This window comes from Dicentrarchus labrax, unplaced genomic scaffold (assembly GCF_905237075.1).
Source record: "Dicentrarchus labrax unplaced genomic scaffold, dlabrax2021, whole genome shotgun sequence".
In the NCBI taxonomy this organism is placed as follows: domain Eukaryota; kingdom Metazoa; phylum Chordata; class Actinopteri; family Moronidae; genus Dicentrarchus; species Dicentrarchus labrax.
Window position 1 is genome coordinate 4638430 of NW_026136724.1, and position 18994 is coordinate 4657423.

At 39.3% G+C, this 18994-nt stretch overlaps 2 protein-coding genes across 3 annotated transcripts; one reads left to right on the forward strand and one right to left on the reverse strand.

The window, feature by feature from the left end:
• The first annotated feature begins 1197 nt into the window (after nucleotides 1–1197).
• Nucleotides 1198–5403, forward strand: LOC127359060 (E3 ubiquitin-protein ligase Hakai-like). Its single transcript, XM_051392735.1, is given in 7 exon segments — nucleotides 1198–1315; nucleotides 2375–2539; nucleotides 3190–3296; nucleotides 3521–3604; nucleotides 3758–3831; nucleotides 4065–4801; nucleotides 4804–5403. Coding segments are annotated over 7 exon segments (1458 nt in total). The 5' UTR covers nucleotides 1198–1302; the 3' UTR covers nucleotides 5082–5403.
• Nucleotides 5404–6393: 990 nt separating this feature from the next.
• slc26a3.1 (solute carrier family 26 member 3) lies at nucleotides 6394–17629 on the reverse strand. 2 transcript variants are annotated; one of them, XM_051392730.1, is made up of 20 exons: nucleotides 17399–17629; nucleotides 17065–17204; nucleotides 15891–16001; nucleotides 15460–15620; nucleotides 15187–15351; nucleotides 14198–14350; nucleotides 13551–13633; nucleotides 12446–12593; nucleotides 12117–12230; nucleotides 11859–11936; nucleotides 11656–11751; nucleotides 11464–11570; nucleotides 9566–9635; nucleotides 9357–9449; nucleotides 9163–9258; nucleotides 8855–9070; nucleotides 7750–7804; nucleotides 7498–7634; nucleotides 6799–6873; nucleotides 6394–6699 (listed from the first exon to the last, which is right to left on the reverse strand). In XM_051392730.1, the coding sequence occupies exons 1-19, from the start codon at nucleotides 17524–17526 to the stop codon at nucleotides 6811–6813; spliced, it is 2214 nt and encodes a 737-aa protein (XP_051248690.1). In that variant the 5' UTR covers nucleotides 17527–17629; the 3' UTR covers nucleotides 6394–6699; nucleotides 6799–6810. The 2 variants fall into 2 exon arrangements, with proteins under 2 accessions (XP_051248690.1, XP_051248691.1); XM_051392731.1 differs by lacking the exon at nucleotides 6799–6873 and having other exon boundaries at nucleotides 17399–17626.
• Between the last annotated feature and the right edge of the window lie 1365 nt (nucleotides 17630–18994).

Sequence of the window (18994 nt, forward strand, 5' to 3'; positions counted from 1 at the left end):
GAATATATGAGGTTCTCCTCTTTGATATTTTCAGACGGGAATTTCAAATTGTGCCATTTGAAAAATATTCAGATAGGAAATTCTAGTGTCATGGTTTTCCAGTCACTCACTCGAACTTATCTTTCTTGGGATCATATGACTGACAGAATGTAACCTAATAGGACAAAGGTCTGATCAATTCCATTAGGCTCCACTGTTTATCCACAGTAGCCTGGAGTTTCTTGATATCAAGTTTTTGCATTACTTGAAATGAGCTCTTGGAAGGGAAATTCTAACCAGCTAAAATCAGATATGTGGTTTTCAAAATAAAACATTTCAATACAATCAATAAAGAGGTATTTCAGTTTCAACATTAAGTATTCAGTAGTGATTCAATTTCACAATCAAGTATTCGGTTGCGTATAAGATCCAGATCTGTATGGCAGGGATCCTAAACTGCCGGCCCAGGGGCCATTCCCGGCCCTCCAGCCGCCTGATGATGTCAAAAATATAATCTGGCCTGCAAGATTCTTCTTTTTTTAATTATTTTTCTAGTTGTTTAATATAAATTTAAACTACCCTTCATATACAATTTGAATAAAAATGCAATTCTTTTAAAAATATATATATTTTATTTGGTGTTAATGGCTGATAATAAGAGAACACGTTCCGGGCCTAATTTGCTGTTTGGCTGCAAACAACAACGATTATATAAAATGTATAGAAACGTCTGTTTGCATTTAATTAAGTATGATGCTAGCAATGGAAATATTTTCATAAATATTGCACATTCTTGTACTACTTGGACTGTGCAGTGGCCCTCCTTTGAGATGACCATACCAGAAGTGGGCCCCAAGCCATTTGAGGTTGAGACCCCTACCCAGTGCCCTGTGGGCCTTGCTTTTCTTCCACACATCATAGAGAAGAAGTGATTTATAACAGTTGTTTATAACACTCTAAAGACTATTAATGATATGAAACCATATATGAATGTGAAAACTGTTAAAAGGTAAGGTTTTATGTGATTTAATTAATTTTAAATCATTAATTACCAGCAGAATCCGTTAATATTAGAGTAAGCCCTAAGTTATTAGACATTTAGTAATGAATGATAGACATTATCCATGAGTTTCTACTTTCTGAGGTTACCTCTTATTCATCAAGTCCTGAAAGTTTTTTCTCTTTCCTTAACTTATATTCTCTTCTCATATCTTCATCTCACATCCCTTTCCGCCTCTCTCCCTTCTTACTTTCCTTTCCTCTGCCTTCACCTCTTCTCCTCGCCCATCTATCCCACAATGCATTGCGCTCGCTCGTTGGATCATGGACCAAAGCGGTAAGCAAAATGCCCAGTAGGGCCGACGGCAGCAAACTTCTTTTATGTGATATATTTTTCACCACGCACTTACAGTTGTTGTTGTACCAGCGCTGCAGATAACGGCACACCATCCTGGGAGGAGACGGGTTTGCTACGGCCTCCTGTTGTCTCCCAGAGCAGCTTTATAGCTAGCATGGTCCAGGCTAACGATAGCTAAACACAGGCTAGCGATGGAGTAACGCCACAACACTTGTGTTCACCGAAAGTTCACGTTAACTTCTGAATGAATGTATAAGGTCACCCGTAATGTTGCTACCTAGTTTAAAGAGTTAGGGCGTTAAATTGCGAACACTGCATTCATTTCCCTCATGTTAGTAGGCGTACCCGCTAGCTGCGGTTGAGTTGGGGCGCGAATGCTAACTGACCAAAGTTAGCATAATGCTAACTGAGCTAACTAAGATGTTGGAAAGAGCTCACATAACTAATGGCATGTCTTCACAATATTTGCTGAAGTCGTCCCCTTAGCTTTTTGGCTTTTAGTCCTTAACCCAGACCACTGCGTTCACATTAGATGGATTTGGATGTGATGACACAAATATAACGATCCGAGTTTACAGGACGTTTTCAGACGTTATTGACTTGTAATGTAAGTTATCATTCTTGGTCAACCAGCACCAACCAAACGTGGTAAAATATCAAAGTGACTGTTTCAGACACAACATAATGCTTTATTATGAAATGGCTGATGACTCTGAACATATAGCTTCAGTGGCTGGTAGATGTGTACAAGTTAATTTCACACCCTGATCCCTACTGTGAGAAAACGTGTCCCCTCTGTAGCATTCCCAGCATAATAAAGGATTGTAATGTAGTTTTAAGCCTTGTGTACAGGTAGGGGCCACTATGACACACCCTGTGACAGTGCATTTGCGCATCCTTACTTCAAGCATCTTTTCCCGCAAGCTCGTTCTGTTATTGGCTTCCAACTTGTCATTTAAATTCTGTACTTATCGTTTTTTTAAAATCCTGTCGGGTGGGTGTGACTCTGGATTTCCGTGCTACCTTTTGCCCAAGCAGACAATGATCTTCAAGGAAGCGATGGCTCTGGGAGTTTGGGCGGCCCAGATGTTCGCAGACGAATCCCCATCAAACTCATATCCAAGCAGCCCTTGAGGATCAAACCTCAGCCCCGCGTGCAGAGACCCAGCAGCAGGCCACCTAAAAGTGAGGCTGGAGAAGACGGTAGGCACAGTCTGCCGCACACAAACATGCCTTTTTTTAGAAGTGCGATTTAAGACCTTAAAAAAACTGCCTTCTTAGTGGGAATGAGACAGTGTGCATATTTAAAGTCTATGATTCATACAGGTACACACTGTATATCATGTTCTCATTGTTTTTGTTTGTTTTGTTTTACTGTCTTTATAATTGAGCTTGATAAGAAGTGTGTGAGTGACCAAAAAAAAGTTAATAATAGCTATACAAGGATCAGTCAGTGTTTGTAGTGGTCCCCCTTTGCCCGTGTAGTGTTCCCTTTTTCCATATATATAGATTATAGATAACTCTTGAAACAATTTGAAGAAGAATTTTGTGTCTGATGTGTTAGCAATTAGTGCAACCAGGAAGCTTTAGTAGAACTTCTTTTACTCTTCATATATTCTCTCAACGGAGGTAAATAATTGTAAACTTGAATACAAACGTTTTTACTTTTAAGGCTCAAATCATTTAGTGGTTGATATTCTAGAGATATCCATAATTATCAATAAATTGACATGAGGCCTTGGTTTTTACTGAAGGGCAAATTGAATTAGACACGAACTAACCACTTATCTGGGTTTTAGGGCCGTCTGTTTTTCTGCGTTGCATTATTAATGTGTGTCTCTCGTGTGGTGCAGATAACTTTGGCTTCAAGCAAGAGGAGAGGTTTGATTGTGGAGCTAAATCTGGTGATGTGTTTGCAAGTCAGAGGAGATTCCCCCAGCCACTGTTTTGGGACTATAAGGTACGTCAACTGTGGGGGGTGAAACAGCCCAGTAAAGTCTGGCACAGTCTGAGTCATGTCTCAGAAATCCTGAACTCGGACTGGTTCAAACGGTTATCTTCCCGTTTGTTCTTCTGAGGAGAATTCTCACGTTTAATCTCCAATGAGCAAACAAAGAAGTAGAAAGACCCTAGAAGCTGTAGTTGAGTGTGTTTAAACTGTGATTTTCATCTTGTTTTCAACAGTTAAATTTGATTGGAGAGAGGGATGAAGTACCAATTCACTTTTGTGATAAATGTGGTCTTCCTATTCAGCTATATGGACGGATGGTATGTATCTGTATGTATTTGTATGTTTTATGAATAAATTTTACCCTCTGGGGGAATCAGTAAAGGGTTCTTTCATTTTGTTGAGCTGATCTTTCTGTGCAGGCAGTCCCAGAGAAATGTCCATGTGTAACTTTTGCCATCTTAACTCCTCAGATCCCCTGCAAGCACGTTTTCTGCTACGACTGTGCTTTGCTTCACGAGAAGAAAGGAGAAAAGATGTGTCCTGGGTGAGCTCTCTCTAGAAACATTTTAACTATTTAAATGTGTTGAGAATATTGCAATTCCTTGCAGTTTGCAGTGCAAGATTCTAAGTGAGTCACAAGGTTTTTTTTTTAAATAATCAAGGACTGCTAAGGTAGCAATACTTTGCTTAAAAAGTTTATGCAACTATTTTGTAATGCTCCTCAGGTGTGTTTTATTCTGGCCGTGTGTCACTGAACGTTTGCCCCTGTGTGTTCAGCCTCACCTTGTACAACTGCACAGACCCAGTGCAGCGCATCGAGCAGTGCCAGCGTGGTTCCCTCTACATGTGCAGTGTCGTGCCGGGATGCAAGCGCACCTACCTGTCCCAGCGTGACCTGCAGGCCCATGTCAACCACCGCCACCTGAGGGCAGCCAAGTCTTCTGCTGGCCGCCAGGAGCCTGTGCACCTGCCCCCTGCGTCCGAGGTCCCTGACCGGTTCCGTGTGCCTCCACCTCACTTACCCAAGAACCACGTTCATCTCCCCAACCCGCTCCAGCACAGCAGTCATGATCCCTACAGTCAGCCGCCCCCACCCACATCCCACGAAGCCCCACCCCCCACCTCTGGTCTTGGTCCTGAGACATTCCGCATCTCCACGGTAACGACCCGTAAGCACAGCAATCTGATTACCGTGCCCATCCAAGATGACTCCTCTTCCTCTCGAGAGCCACACTCTGGCGGCCCAGGCCCAGCTCAGCCCCCCCACCACCACCCCGGGGACTATCCTGGCCAGCCACCTGTAGTGTCCCACTCTCACCACATGATGGCGCCACCGCAGCAGCACTTTGGCCCCCCACCGCCCCCGCCCCCTCCCATCAGCCATCCCATGCAGCATCCTCCTCAGGCCTCTGGGACACCACACATGGTGTACAACCAGGCCCCTCCTCCCCCCATGTCCTCGGCTCCCCCACCAATCACACCACCACCAGGGCACATCATGGGCCAGATGCCCCCTATATGAACCACCCGCCCCCAGGACCTCCACCACAACACAGTGGCCCCCCTGTCAATGCCCCCCCACCACACCATTACAACCCCAATTCCATGCAGCAGTTCCAAGAAGACCAGGGCACCCTCAGTCCCCCGTTCAGCCAACCAGGAGGGCTCAGTCCTGGGATGTGGCCTGCTCCAAGAGGGCCCCCGCCGCCACGAATGCAGGGTCCTCCTCCCCAGGGCCAGATGCCTGGACCACATCACCCAGATCAGGGCCGCTACAGGCCTTATTATCAGTAAACTGCCAACTGAGTGAATGGGCTGTGTTATTCTGTTCCATACCACTTGTCTGCATAATGTGATAGTAAACCTCAGGGTTACAGGATGTAGGACTTTCATTTTGATAAAACTGCCCCAAAGCAAATGTGTGTATGCTGCACATTTTAGTTAAGTGTACTGAACTTCCCGCTGAACATACAGTAGACTTGGAGAAAGGCCAGAATGTCCCTTTTTTTTAATAGCAGCGTATGGTAAATATTTCTGTATATATGTCAGTTGATTTCACGCATATGTACTGTACATTGAAAGACGCTAACTATGTCTCAATAAATTTTTAACTGCAGATTTGCATCTCATCTCTGTTTGATATGACAACTGATGAAGGATAACAGCTGTTTGTTTGCTCTGGAGGTTATTAGGAACAACAAAAGTCCCCCTGCAATCAGAAAGCTGTTTATCATCTTGTTCCTACAGCATGATGTTTGAATGCTGTCTGTGCAGAGTTTGATTCTTTTCACATTCATCTGCTGAAAGTGGAAAGTTTCTCTGTGCTCATTGAAAATCATATTTTTAAATGGCGGGGCCTACCAGCATGATTTGTGACATCACAAATAGTTTGGAAGTCAGTCCTGGTCCAGTATGCAACTTGTACAGTTGCATACTGGACCACCAGTGCTCATCCACTGAGAATGGACTTTACAGTGAAGTAGGAGACACTTTGTGTCCAGCAGAAATCAACAATATCTGTAAATTAGATGACCTATTAAGGATTTTAATGTTGGAAAAAAGAAATGTGCAGAAAAAATATCTCACACACGTTATTGCTCCTAACATACTATGTATTATATATGTTGTATTACATGTCTGGAGGAGATCTTTTAGGTTTTCTAAGAATACATTTAATTCTGATTAACAGTTTTCTAATAACCAAGTATGTGTTACTTTTTAAGACAGTCCCTTGATTATGTCTGGTGTCCCCAGGTTGAGGTTTTTGTGTTTTTTGTGTCTCGTGTCTTTGTCAGAAACTAACACACAACATGATTGGTACAAAAAAAAAAATGTTCATGCTGTCTGGTCAAAACACTGAAGGACATTGTGTTTCCTGTTTATCAGGGACTAGCTAATAAACTTTGCCAGCTCTTTGGGAGTTTTTATCACATGCAAACTTTCAATGATTAGCATTGTTTATCTTATGTAAATTTAGCATGTGTTCAGGTAGCATTTAAAAAAATGGTCTGAGTGCGGACTGGTTTTAACCATCTAGACAACACACATTTGCGGGGTATATAAGATGCATTTGATTGACACGGTGAACACATTTAACACATGTAACTTTGCTTTTGTATCATTTAATTTTGAAAATATACTGCATTTTTCAAAGAAACAGTATGAAAAAGGACACTACAGTAGAGTGTAACAAGTTCTGTGACAACAAGCCTGGATAAAAAAAATCACATCTTAGCAAAACAGCATTTTAAAATAAAACAAAAAAATACTATTTTAGCAGAAAAACTAAACATGCAAAATATTCTGGTGTGGTAGTATGGTGAGTAGATTACAAATTAATTGTATGTGATGAGTGGTTGAGTGGTGTTTTTGAAATGATCTTCCATTTCCGCTAGAGTTTGGTATCTGTCAACTGAAAAAGAAAAATAGTCCAGTTAGTGCCAGAGTTATAAAGCTATGAAATGAAAAAAAGCAAAGCATTGAAACTGCTATAATACACAAGATGACTCACAAAAACCTTTATCTACTCCAATAAAAGTCCCAATTCTGGATAAATATATTTTTTCTGCACATCAAGACATTCTCCCTGAGAATGATGATAAAAAAAAAATACGTTATTTAATAAACTAAGTAAGTGAATAGCCTAAACAACAGTAATAATAATAAGAAAATATAATTTCAAAGATAAAAAATCATGAAAAGAATATAAGAAACATCTCACATGAATGGTCAAGTCCTAACAGTGAGTTACAAAGCTTGTATACAAAACAAGCTTTACATTGTCTGGTCACGTCTTTCATACTAACTTGGTTTTCCAGAAATATTACATCTACGTTGCCCTCTGCTGGACAACACTGAAACACAATGCACCCCCTCACTTTGTTTTCTGAGTTGTGGTTTGATTTGAATGTGCCATAGAAAATTCACATCACATTAAAAACATTCAGTTATTAAACACAAAATAATTCTCCTTTTGTGTTTTAAATTTAATTATGGCACAGTAAATGCATACATTCCAAGGGAATACATATTACAATAGCAATTGTGTTTCACTTTATTTCTTTGATTTGTTTTTATTTAGGCATTTTAAATCTTCCATACCGTAGTGCCACTTCTAGGGGCCACCAGAAGTAATTTATATATTTTTTATACAAAGCATCCATGCAGAAGCCCAGTACAGAAAGAATGATATATAAATAGTTTTACTTACCACCCTGCCATTGCTTTTTTTGTCTTTGTGTTTGTCAAGCACATGCAGCATGGCGTCATGGAGGGTCGGGAAGAACATGGAGGTCAGAATCTCATCATCGAAGAACATGCAACTGTGTAGTTTCTCCAGGATGTATGCTGTCGACACATGAGAGACATGTTAGTGGTTTTCACAGACAATTTCACATAATACTCAGTAAATGTGTCATCACTGATTCTGGAATATTGCGCTTTATGAAATATTAACACTCACCGTCACAGGAAACGATGTAAACATCCACGTCAATGTGGATGAACTCTTTGAGCGTCTGCAATGCAGATAGTTTTTAAGTTAGAAATATATTATAATGTAAATCCCACATTTGTATGTGTTGATTCACATATGCAGCGGATGAATGCGATGTACATATATATGTTATATGTATAGGCCTATACATATGTTGGATTCTCAATTAATTTGACCACCTTGGTGTGCTAAAGTCTAAAGGTGTTTTTGGCCATAAATTAAAATGGAAGGGTAGTATCAAACCTTTTTTAATACATTTTTTCCATTTTTTACTTAGTATTCTGAACAGTGTCTGGAGATTCACCTAAAGATTTACAGGTCCAATTTGATTTATTTGGAATAAATAAAAAAATATTTCTGCCTATAGACATCCAAAATGCACCAACAGAAAATCCAAGGAATGTTACAGTCTTTTTGACACTGAATTGTAAAACCTTAAACACAAAGTCACAACAGAATGGGCGTTGCACCAAAGGATATTGCCAAAATTAAAAGTTTGTTTGTAGAAGCTAAGTGCGTGTAAATGTATTTTGTTTTCATACTATTAAAGATACCATTGCTGCTGCTACTGCCTCAATTAAAAAACCTTCTGATGGTGAACCACTGGATATGGAAGCCAAAAACTGCTGTGATTGCAAATTTTTTTAAGGCTGCCATCTCAAAATCTCAAGGTCTTTTATCTGATTATCTAAAAAAAAGCAAAAAACAAAAACAAAAGGTTGTTTCCTTTTCTCAAGATAACAGCATTAAAATAATAATTGCAACAATGGCTTCTGTAACTGGGGGGCTTTTAGTCTCATTTAGAGCTGAAATAATTAGTCATTTAATTGATTAGTTAATCTAAAAGAAAATAATTGTTTCACTGGTTTCAGATTCTTAAAAAAGGAATATTTGCTGCTTTTCCTACTCTTCTGTGATAACAAATGGAACACCTTTGGGTTTTGGACTGTTGGTTGGACAATTTGATCAGGGTGCCTTGGGCTTTTGGGAAAACATGATATTTTCCACTTTTTGGTTGGCTTGCTGTGAAGATGACACCTTCTACAATGCCATCAACTGTGTGACTTTATACCATTTTGAGTCCCTTCAGAGCAGATATATCCAGGAAGGAGACAGCAGAGAAGTCCAAGATCAGGCTGTGGAGGTCCACTCTGGGAACGCTGATGTTAGGGGGAAGCTCGGCGTTCCAGTCCATCCGGAAAGGAAGGTCCTTGAGGTCAGTGGGCAGATCCAACTCCTCCATGTTCATGTCATCAGTCGTCTGGCTAAATAAATCCCTAAAACCTTTCTGTTTGACAGATGCACGAAAGGTCGCTTAGAGTTTTTTGGGAGAACACTTTGAAACAGGTGTAGTAGTTTCTAGAGCATTGAAGGTCTCACCTCTGTAGTGTCATCATTACTTTTCTTCAAGAGTTTCTTGATTTTCCTGAGAGCCTTGTTCCTCTTCCTCAAAACCCTTAGAGGGTTAAACCCAACCTGGAACAACCAAGTGTTGTGTGTTCATGTTCATACACACCTTTATACATTTTATGAGTAAAGCAAACTGAGGCAGAGGAGAGATGTTTCGTACATACAGCTTCTACAAGCTTGTCCTTGAAGAACTCAATATTGGCGAAGAAGATAGGCGAGGGTATCCTGAAGATTTTTACTCCCTTTGGTTCGAATATCTGATAAGGAAAGCATCATGAAGAAAACAAAGGTGATTCAGTAGGGTGTCACAACAACACTGAACTGAAACCACCCAGCAGTGTTATGTTTATTTGATTTCACTTAACAAACTTACATGCAGGTAATCTTTGTGATCTCTGTAGAGGTTGGTCCCTTGGATGTTAGCCAAGACAGAACAGCGGGGGCTAGAACGACATGAAGAGGGTTAGGGTCTACTAGGGCCACACTTGCTGTAACCATAGAGAGGCATGGTACTGTACTTTAGAATGTGACCACCAAATGGCATCCTGGCCACTGTCATAGTAGCAAGAGGAGTCTATAGATCTGATCAGCCACAGTGTTTGAGATGAACACACAGAAAGATGATGCAGACTTACTGTGGGATGCAGGCTGAAAGGACAGGTGTGGAATGACCTAAAACTCTTTGGCTGTGTCTGAAAATCACTCACTCACTCATTACTCCTTAAACAATTTCTGTTCCGCTTATTTTTATGCTTCAGGTTGATTTTGTTACTAATGTCTCTCTGTATTGTGTCCAGCCACCATAGTCCAGATGAAAGAAATTTCCTGACTTATTTTGCCCCTGGCTGTGTCTCTCAGGGTATAATTGCTGCCCTTCTTTACTAGTGATAGTTGTTAGGTTAGTATGTAGCCTGAAAAGAATGCTTGCAAATAAAAATGCAGATATGTTTTAGTTTATTCTATACAGTTAATATTCTCCTACGATTCTATAATTGAAAACCAATCAAAGATAAGGGAAGTAAAGGACAGTGCTCTTTGTGGAGGATTCAGTGTGTCGGATTTAGTGGCATCTATTCGTATAGTTCAGTGGCAACTTACTCGTTTCACCCTCCCTTTCCAAGTGTGAGGGAGAAACTATGGTGACTGCAAAACACGCATAAAACGCCCTTATCTAGAGCCAGTGCTTTGTTTGTCCCTTCTAGGCTACTGTAGAAACATGGTATTTAAACATGGTGGAGTCCATGGAAGACAATCTGGGCATCTGTAGATATAAACATCTCATTCTAAGGTAACAAAAACACAACAATTTCTTTATCAGGTGATTATACACTAATTAGAACATACCTATAAATATTATATTCCATTTCTAACAATAGATCCTCCTAAATGTTACACACTGGTCCTTTAAGTATCAGGTCTCTATCAAGGAAAATAATGTTATTTTAATTAGGGTCAGTGCATTACTTGATGATTCATTGATTTCTAATGTACATGTTGACATAATACTTCTTTTTTTATGTTGCTGCCTTTATGGAAAGAACCAAAAACTTATATCTTATAACTTATATATCTGGGTATATACACATATATACCCAGATAAACCAAATTCCTGTGAAATGTATTCATGTAAAAATTGGGGCAGTTGCATTCCTCTAAAATAAATGTATTTACTTTGTGGAGTTCCCCACACTTCTCTCCTCTCAGTAGTTTACTCTACAGTGAGCAGTAAATAGAGATCTTTGACACTCAGCATCATTTTCAGCACTGGCAGATATAAAGTCACATGTGACTTACTGCACCTATAAACTTAATTCTTTCCATTGTGGAAAAATGTTAGGGCACTATAGAGCATAATCTGACATAATTTTAGTTAATAAGGAGTCATTTCAGATACAGCATTTGTCTAGAGGAGTTTTGAGTGGGCAACAACAGGATGAACACCAGGCTCAACACACTGTGACTGAAAGTGTTCTTGAGCAAGACAACACACTTTTCACTGTACACAGTTTTGCTGCTTCGATTTAGATTATTATAATTTTTTTTTTATCTGTTTCTTGTAAATTGGCAACTTTATGGAAGCAAAATGCTGGAGTGCCCCTTTAAAGGACTAGTATGATTTTTAACTCTAAGTTGCATAATTACTGTACACTATATTTGGGGCGTTCATTGTTTTTTTTCTACCCACTACAGTAAATCCATGATTTGTTCACTTTTTCCTTTCAACAGTCAGTTTGCATATTGAGAAATATCAGATATCACGAATTAAATTACAATTGAGTTCTGAAGACGACAGTGAGCAGCTCCACCCCCAAGCCCACCGCCAGACCAATATCCAGCCCCAGCAGGATGGCACCCAGACATGTTACCACCCACACCACCTGCAGACAAACACCTGAGGTCAAACACTGACAGAGACAGTTTCATAGTTTTAGCAGTGCACTAAAGGACATTTTGAACACCTACACAGTCTGGTTTGTCCTTCCTCCACAAGTACAGGATTTCACTGAACTGCATCAGCATGCCCTTTAGGTTGACGATGACCAAGGCACCAAGGACAGACTGGAGAAAAGTCATACATTAAGGGTATGTAGAAGAAACCCCCCCCTACTTTTAGGCCTATAGATTGAGCTTTCTCCTGTATATGAATAGATAAACGTGAGTCTCACCTTGGGAAGTGGTTCCAGCAGGAAGCCAAGTGCCACAGTCACAATCATCGCCATCATGGCCGAGATCAGCCCTGCAATCTGCATTTGTAAAAGAAGTTAATGTTTCATTTTAACAGTCCAGTGAAGGAAATTAATGTGAGACTGTAAAGCAGCATTACAATAAATCTTTTTGGACACAAAACATCTGCATGTAGTGACCTAGTAAAAGTTGGTGACCCAGGAAACAGACGCTGTAAATGGCGAGCTTTGTTTTCTGACCTGTGTTTTTCCTCCTGAGCTCTCCTGCACAGCTGTCCTGGAGAGCGCTGTGCTGGCTGCAAACGACCTGAAGCTTGCTCCAAATATGTTGCTGACCCCAAATGCAATGAGCTCCTGGGATGGAACAATGGGAAATTTTGACTGGGTTGATTCTGTTTGACCTACTCCGTAACAGATCTAACCTTGAGATAAAAGCAGTATTCCATGTAACTTTATATCTTCATTACCAAAATTATGAGGAGTCTTACTCCCTGTATCAGTAACCAATTAACTCTTTTCCCTCTGCCAGAGCCAGACATGGATAAACAGTGTTGGTACATGTTACCCACCTGGTTCCCATCAATGGTGTAATCATGTTTGATAGAGTAGACTTTGGCCACAGAGAAAGCAACAGCAAACCCCACTATGGCTATAGGAAAGGCCTCCACAGCACTATTCTGGATGACTTGCATATTGGGAGCAATGGGAGTCTCATACCTGAAAGAGGATTGTGTTTAATTGTGCATTTAAAGGATCTGAACACTGGTGGAAAGTAGCTACGTACATTTTAGTGACTTAAGTATAATTTTGAGATACTTAACTTGAGTATTTTCATTTTATGCTACTTTATACTTCTACTCAACTGCACTTCAGAGAGAAATATTGTACACATGATAAGCTTACAAAACAAAATGCATTGTTAATGATCAAACTAATAGTTTCCAACCTTATTAGCTCCTAATTTCTTACTCCTTCCTTACTGGAGTCAGATTTGTGTAGCAAAACAAATTGTTCTTTCTTTTTTAAAGCTGCAGTAGGTAATTTTGGCAAAAATATTTTATTTAATCATATTTGCTGAAACTTTCACTATATCCTGACAGGAGTACATGGGACAGATAATCTGTGAAAAATCTGGTTTCTCTGGCTCGTTGTAGTGCTCCTAATGGTATTTGAGAGAATCCACCAGGCCTGAACAAAAATAACCAATCAGAACCAAGAAAGATATAAAGATGCTTTCGGTTGGGGGCTTGAAGATTGACTGTTGAGTCCCATTCCCTGATTTTTTCACAGATTATTTGTCTCATGTACTCAGTTTTCTGCATAACAAGCATCACTTTTGATACTTTAAAGGGACAGTTCACCCCAAAATTAATAATTGAGTGCCATCTGGTTCCATTATATTAGAGAGAGGCAGAAATCTCTATGACCTATATCTTCAAAACTGAACAGCTCACACCAAAACTATCTAGATTGATAAACAGCACTACATGTTAAGAGGAAAATATGTAGGCTACTTTTGTTTTTGGGGTGAACTGTCCTTTAATAAGCAAAATAAACATTTTGTTGATAATACTATTTGTTCATGTACGGAAGAAAAGTAGTATTTCTTCCACCACTGGATCTAAATTACCTGACAAAACAGCCAGAATGTAACATACTGAACTTGAAACTTACCCACTGACCATTTTGCCAACAATTCCAACATCAAATCTCTCCTCGAAGTTGAATCCATAGGACACCCCACATGCTATGATAGTCTGTGTGAATAGAAACGACAGCTGAGAGTTAGAGGCTTTGGCACCTATTGATTTCCATTCATCAACTTGCAGAGACATCACACAAGCTTGAGGTAGTGCATTCTTTTCCTGCTATGACAAGTCAAAATGTGTGCTGTGAAAAAGACCTATCCAGGTGTTTTGGAAGCTATTTTCTGTTGATGTGTTCAAAAGCTTGAGGGAAACGCCTCATACTTGAGGGCTGGCTGCTGAATACCAACAGTTTTAATGCGAGGAACTCACAAGATCCATTCCTACAACTCCTTTGTTATCTTCCTTTGTCCTCTGGGTTTGAGTCTACATGAACACAATTTGTTAATGCAATGCTTGACGACAAACCCCAGGTATCAGAACTTCCTTAATTGCCACAAACAGTGAGGATTTACACAACTACTGTACATTATTACACAATAATAGCGTTAACATTGGCAAAACACATAAAGGCCTAAAATACTTGGGAAAGTGGTAGAAAGGTAGCGTATACATGATTTGTAGTGAAAAGATAAATTGTGCAGGTGGAGTGTGTTCCTTTAAGGGTTCTCTCACCATGATAACTTCTATGGGGATGGGAACAGGCAGCTTGGCTTTGTATATGTTATTCAGCTCCTTCACAATAAATACCACGATCATGATCAGTATGGACATCACCAGATCACAGATGTTGGTGGAGGTGATCTGGACAAAGATCTTCTCCAGGGTCTGTGCAAAAGAAGCAAACACACTTTTCTTAGCACTTGAAAAATAGGCACACTTCAGTAAGGCAGAATTCCAGGGCAAACCATACAAAGATGCTATAGATATCATCAAAAGGCCATGGAATTGAAAACTGTCCCAGTATAATTTTGACACATGCATATCCTGTACTGCTTTACGATAAATTCATATTGTCGCCAAAGCCTATACAACCACTCATGAACATAAATACCACTACTGGGCTTTTCTGTAATGTTACTGAAGCTAAATCAAGACGTAAGATAGGAAGAAATATCTTTTATGTAGCCAGCAGTCTTGCTGATCACTTAACTAAAACTCAACTATATTACATTATCTTAAAGATATCTTGAGCCCACTACAATGTAGGTGAGTGGAATTTTGTTTGGAATTTCCACGACAGGTAATTTATATACAATGACCGTTAGCTACCAGCCAGTATAAGCGAGCTACCTCCTCTTCAAGCAAACAACTATTGGCTGCTCAACAAAGTTTTCAAATGATGGAAATAAATGCCATGGCAGTTTAGATATTCTAAAACTTTGGCTTAATCCCCTGCTTTTAAAGGAATAATCCACCCATAATTTTTATATATATTATTATATTATATTCTATTATTTATTAAGTAAGTGGTAATTATAAATACCTTTGATTGTGGAGGAAAAGCTGAGTCCCCTCACTCAGTGTAGTACATTTATTGAACAAAAGAGATTGATGCTAACTGTTGCGTTATTTTTTGATATAATTAAAACATTTATTTTAAAAGAACTTGTCTTTGGCTTGCATATAGACAATAATAACAGTCAGATACATTCTAGACTTACATATATAATAGAGAGTGGACCATTGATGCCTGGTACACTCAAACCTAATACAAACTTGAGCTGGGACACCAGGATGTGGACAGCAGCTGCTGTGGTGAAGCCAGACACCAGAGTGTCAGACAGGTACATGACAACAAAGCCCACCTGCATTATACCCATGGCAAGCTGCATGGGACAGAAAATTGAAGAGAAAATAAACCTGGGTTGAAAACCACTCTTGGAACAGGCAGATTTACTGATATGTAGTACTACGGCATAGTAAATCAAATCTACCTGGAAAACCCCCATGAGAAAGGTAACAGAGGAGGCCACCAGGACTCTCTGCTGATCCTGGGTTAGGCCTTCAAACCCAGTGATATTGGCAGGTGCTCCCTGCTCTGGGACCAGGCGGGTCACCACAGCTCCCACCATAAGGCTCAAGACTGGGAAGGAGCCTGTATGAAGGTGAGTGTGGAGGGGTGGGAAGACGCTGTTAAGCATCCAATCTTATCTCCTCTGCTCAAAATGATAACATCTGTAACAGGCCCTTTAACCCCTTTTATTACTTGGGGACAGTTGATACAGAAACATAGGGAAAAACTGTGTTTTATTTTGTCCCTAAACACTCAATTTTCAAAAAAAACATCAGATTGTATTTGATCAAGTTTGATAAACTTGAAAATATATATATATTTTTTATAGTGACTCAGCATTGCATTACATACCTACAGATATGTGTCTTGAAGTACCGAGGAAGAAATATGTTAGCATTGGGAAGAAAGCGGTGTAGAGGCCGTAGCTCGGAGGCAGCGAGGCCAGCAGAGAAAAGGCCAGTCCTGAGAGACCACAACAAAACAGCAAACACAAAATGAAGATCTGGATACTTTTCAAATAAATTATCTCTGGAAAAGCAAATGAAAACAAAGAAAAAGCTTCAATAAATCAGCAGTTAATGTTCTGCCATATAATTAGTTGGAGAAGTTTCAGAAAATGGCTGCAAAGTTTACAGTCATTCTAGCAGCATGCTAACATTACAGCTGAGGCTGATTGTCATTAGTTTTGCGAGTTAATCCAAAGTGTACCAATGATTGTTGGATATTTTCGTGACCAACTGGCCGACCAACATTGCCATAAAATACTGTTAGAAGTTTATGGCATAAACTTCAGATAAAATTACTATTACTAAAAATGAAAGTTCCCATATGCTTGGGTTATTATGTCAGAATGAATTTAAACTCAGTGCCTACTTCAGATAACCAGTGTAGTATCAAACAACTACTACACATCTGCAGTCTGACTCACTGCATCACATCAATTGCCACAGCTGAAAATCAATACAGCTGATAAATAGCCAAAAATATTGATCTAAATCAATTGGTTTTAATTGGTGCCAAATGACACCTGAGTTTGGAGCACCAATAGAAAACAATGCTTTTTCAAGTGGGAGGCTATAACCATTTTTTCACTCACCAATATGTGTGTCTCAGTACAGTTATAACTTATAGTATACAAGTTTATAAAGCTTACTTATGTATACTATGCATCTATTTTATCGGCCTACTTCCTTTTACTGCTGCAACACTCTTATCTTAAGCCACATTACTTTATGTAGTTGCTGTTAGCGGCCATATATGAAGCATACTTACTTGTAACACTGTCTAAAACTAGAAAAATTCTAATTTAAAAGTGGGTACATCTGATTAAAGATTAAGTTAAGTAAAACATTAAATAAAGTAAGAATCTAAATGGGCATTCAACATTCTTAGGACAATATTCTGTGACAATGCAATGTATACGTCAGGGGTCGGTGTCAACATTTTTCTTATGGAACCATGGCCACAATCTTTCCCTGAAGGACTTTGCAGCCACACACTTTGCTCTCTCCATCCTGCTCCTCACCTTGCATAATGGCTACCATTCCGGTGCTGATACCAGATACCACATCACCCAGCAGCCACTCTCTAACTCTGTAGATCCTCATCCAGCCAATGATGGGCAGAAGAGAGAGCACTGCATTTGTGGCCCGTTTTGAATCACAGCTGGATTTAAGAGAAAAACATAAAAAAGCTCTTGCACTTTAAAGTTTTCAAGTTTAAAGAATTTACCTTATACACAATTTCACCAAACCCTCTATCACAATCAGACACATAAAAATTAAGATTTAAAAGAGTGCAAGTTATTAAGTTAAATCAAAGGCTGTGATCTGATCTTTAAAGAACTGAGCCTCACTTACGTCAGATACTCTTTTATATGTTGCAGGATGGTTTTTCGGCGTCTGCAGACTTTCTCATGATCTGCAGCAAAGCTGTCCTCAGAGTACACAGGCCTGACCACCTCATATCGATTCCTTAGAGTCACCATCCTCACACCTCTGGTGTCTGACGAATCTAATCCCAGTATTATACCGAAGATTCTGGAGATAGATCCCTAAAAGAACCTTTGTCCAGTGCTTCCCTCTGCAGCGCTGTGAGTCTGTGTGTATCTAATCTGTGATCTGAGATCAATCTGATCCTTGTGTCATTTTTCTTTTAAGTCTGTTTAATCATTAACACAAGCAGATTTATGATTCTTTGTGTTTATATGTTATATGTCATTTCCTTTTCTTTTTTGGTTCAGTCACTTTGTTATCTTTTTTAAAGATTGTTTTTATAGAGACCGAAAAGAGAGACAGGAAAGGCGGGGGAGAGAGAGGGAAAGACACAAAATCTCAAACCCAGGCCATTGTGGTGGACTTGATACATGGTATACACACCTAGTTCAGTCCCTTTCTACAATCACAGAAAAAGAATGGTTCCTACATGAAACTGCCCACAACAAGGTCTATGGATTACCTTAAGTCATATTTTCTAGAGACACCTTATGCAAGAGGCGATATACGTATGAACACATTTCTCTTATATTTGTTTGTATCTATGATTTATTCTTATTTTGTTCGTACCCACTGATTCTGGGATTCACAAATGTTTTCTTATCCCTTTCATGCATAGAAGTCACTACAGTGTACAGCTATTCAAAAGCTGTTTTCTTTTATATGCACGAGTTTTGATGAAGACTTGTTATTAGTGTCACACTACCCTCAGTTCAGAGACTTGTTCCTAGTGTCATACTGTCCTCAGACTCTAACAGGTCCAATTTTATGCCAGTGGTGTGTATACTCTTTCTGATTTGACCTGGCTAATAAAACTGATTTTAGTTCTGATTTTGATGTGCTGGCAAAGTTTAAAGTAGGTTTCCTTGCAGTAAAGCTAGCCATAAAAACATTCAGTGTAAGTTAGTGCTGAGGCAGTGCACCTTACTACGGCTGACAGTCGATGGATCGTGAGCGAGAGACTTGGGAATCTATACGCATGCATAAATTATATTATTTTATAGTTCACATCACATTTTATTTATTTGTTTGTTAAATACATATTTCTACAAAAATGCATGCTGTCCACCTGAGTGGACATGTAAATATATCTTTAGAAAAATATCAAAAACGTTATCATTATATATGCATGAAAGGGTTTTCATGCATGAAATTCTCTTCGATCAGAGAACATTTTATGAGTGGTCAAGTGGCACTCTTACTAACAAAACAAATAGTTTGCACTGTCAATTGTTTGTCCAAAGCAAGGACACAAAGTTTTAAATTTGAGGAACATAATAAACACACAAATATTACGAACTATACCTTCTCCAGGCACCACTACGCCACAGACTTTGCCTGTTGGTAATCCAGCCTTGATGTGCAGTGAGTGTGCTGGCCTTTTAAGAGAGCACCAAAACAAAGTGTGCATATGGTATGAATATTTTACTTACATAAAAAAAAAAGAAGCACAGAATGTCA

Coding starts and splice junctions, on each gene's coding strand:
- slc26a3.1 (XM_051392730.1), bottom strand. CDS start 17,526: ATGGTGACTCTAAGGAATCGATATGAGGTGGTCAGGCCTGTGTACTCT. Junction 11,937..12,116: donor GCTCAGGAGGAAAAACACAG/GTCAGAAAACAA, acceptor TTACAAATGCAG/ATTGCAGGGCTGATCTCGGC. Junction 11,752..11,858: donor TGCTGGAACCACTTCCCAAG/GTGAGACTCACG, acceptor ACTTTTCTCCAG/TCTGTCCTTGGTGCCTTGGT.